This window comes from Antrostomus carolinensis, unplaced genomic scaffold (genome assembly GCF_000700745.2).
Source record: "Antrostomus carolinensis isolate BGI_N321 unplaced genomic scaffold, ASM70074v2 scaffold34487, whole genome shotgun sequence".
Lineage (NCBI taxonomy): Eukaryota > Metazoa > Chordata > Aves > Caprimulgiformes > Caprimulgidae > Antrostomus > Antrostomus carolinensis.
Window position 1 is genome coordinate 5,029 of NW_010328609.1, and position 316 is coordinate 5,344.

General features: G+C 69.6%; 1 protein-coding gene across 1 annotated transcript in view; it reads right to left on the minus strand.

Moving 5' to 3' along the window:
• R3HCC1L (R3H domain and coiled-coil containing 1 like) overlaps positions 1-307 on the minus strand; it is a gene marked incomplete at its 5' end in the record, with an annotated part of 4,778 nt that extends 4,471 nt beyond the window's left edge. Inside the window, one exon of the mRNA XM_010172311.2 lies at positions 86-307. Within this exon, the coding sequence (XP_010170613.2) occupies positions 86-307 (222 nt within the window). The remainder of the gene's footprint in view (positions 1-85) is intronic.
• Between the last annotated feature and the right edge of the window lie 9 nt (positions 308-316).

Here is a 316-nt window from a genome sequence, read left to right on the forward strand (position 1 = left end):
CCCCCCCAGCCCTTGGCCCCGCGTCCCAGCCGGCGGCAGCCACTGTCCCTGCAAACCCCCACAGGCAGCAGCTCGGGGGATGTACCTCCTCCAGCAGGCGCGGGTCCAGGCAGTCCCCGTCGTCGTTGAACAGCGCGTCCCAGCTCTCCTCAGCACCCGGGCTGGCCTGGCTCGGGGTCCCAGCACTGGTCTGCTCTGCTTTTGGGGAGCTGCTGTAGAGATCCCTCTCTTCCTCCTCGGCCTCCTGGATGCACTGGTGCTGCTGCAGCAAGCCCGCGTCCTCATCCACCCTCACGGGCTCCTCAGCCCAGGCCGC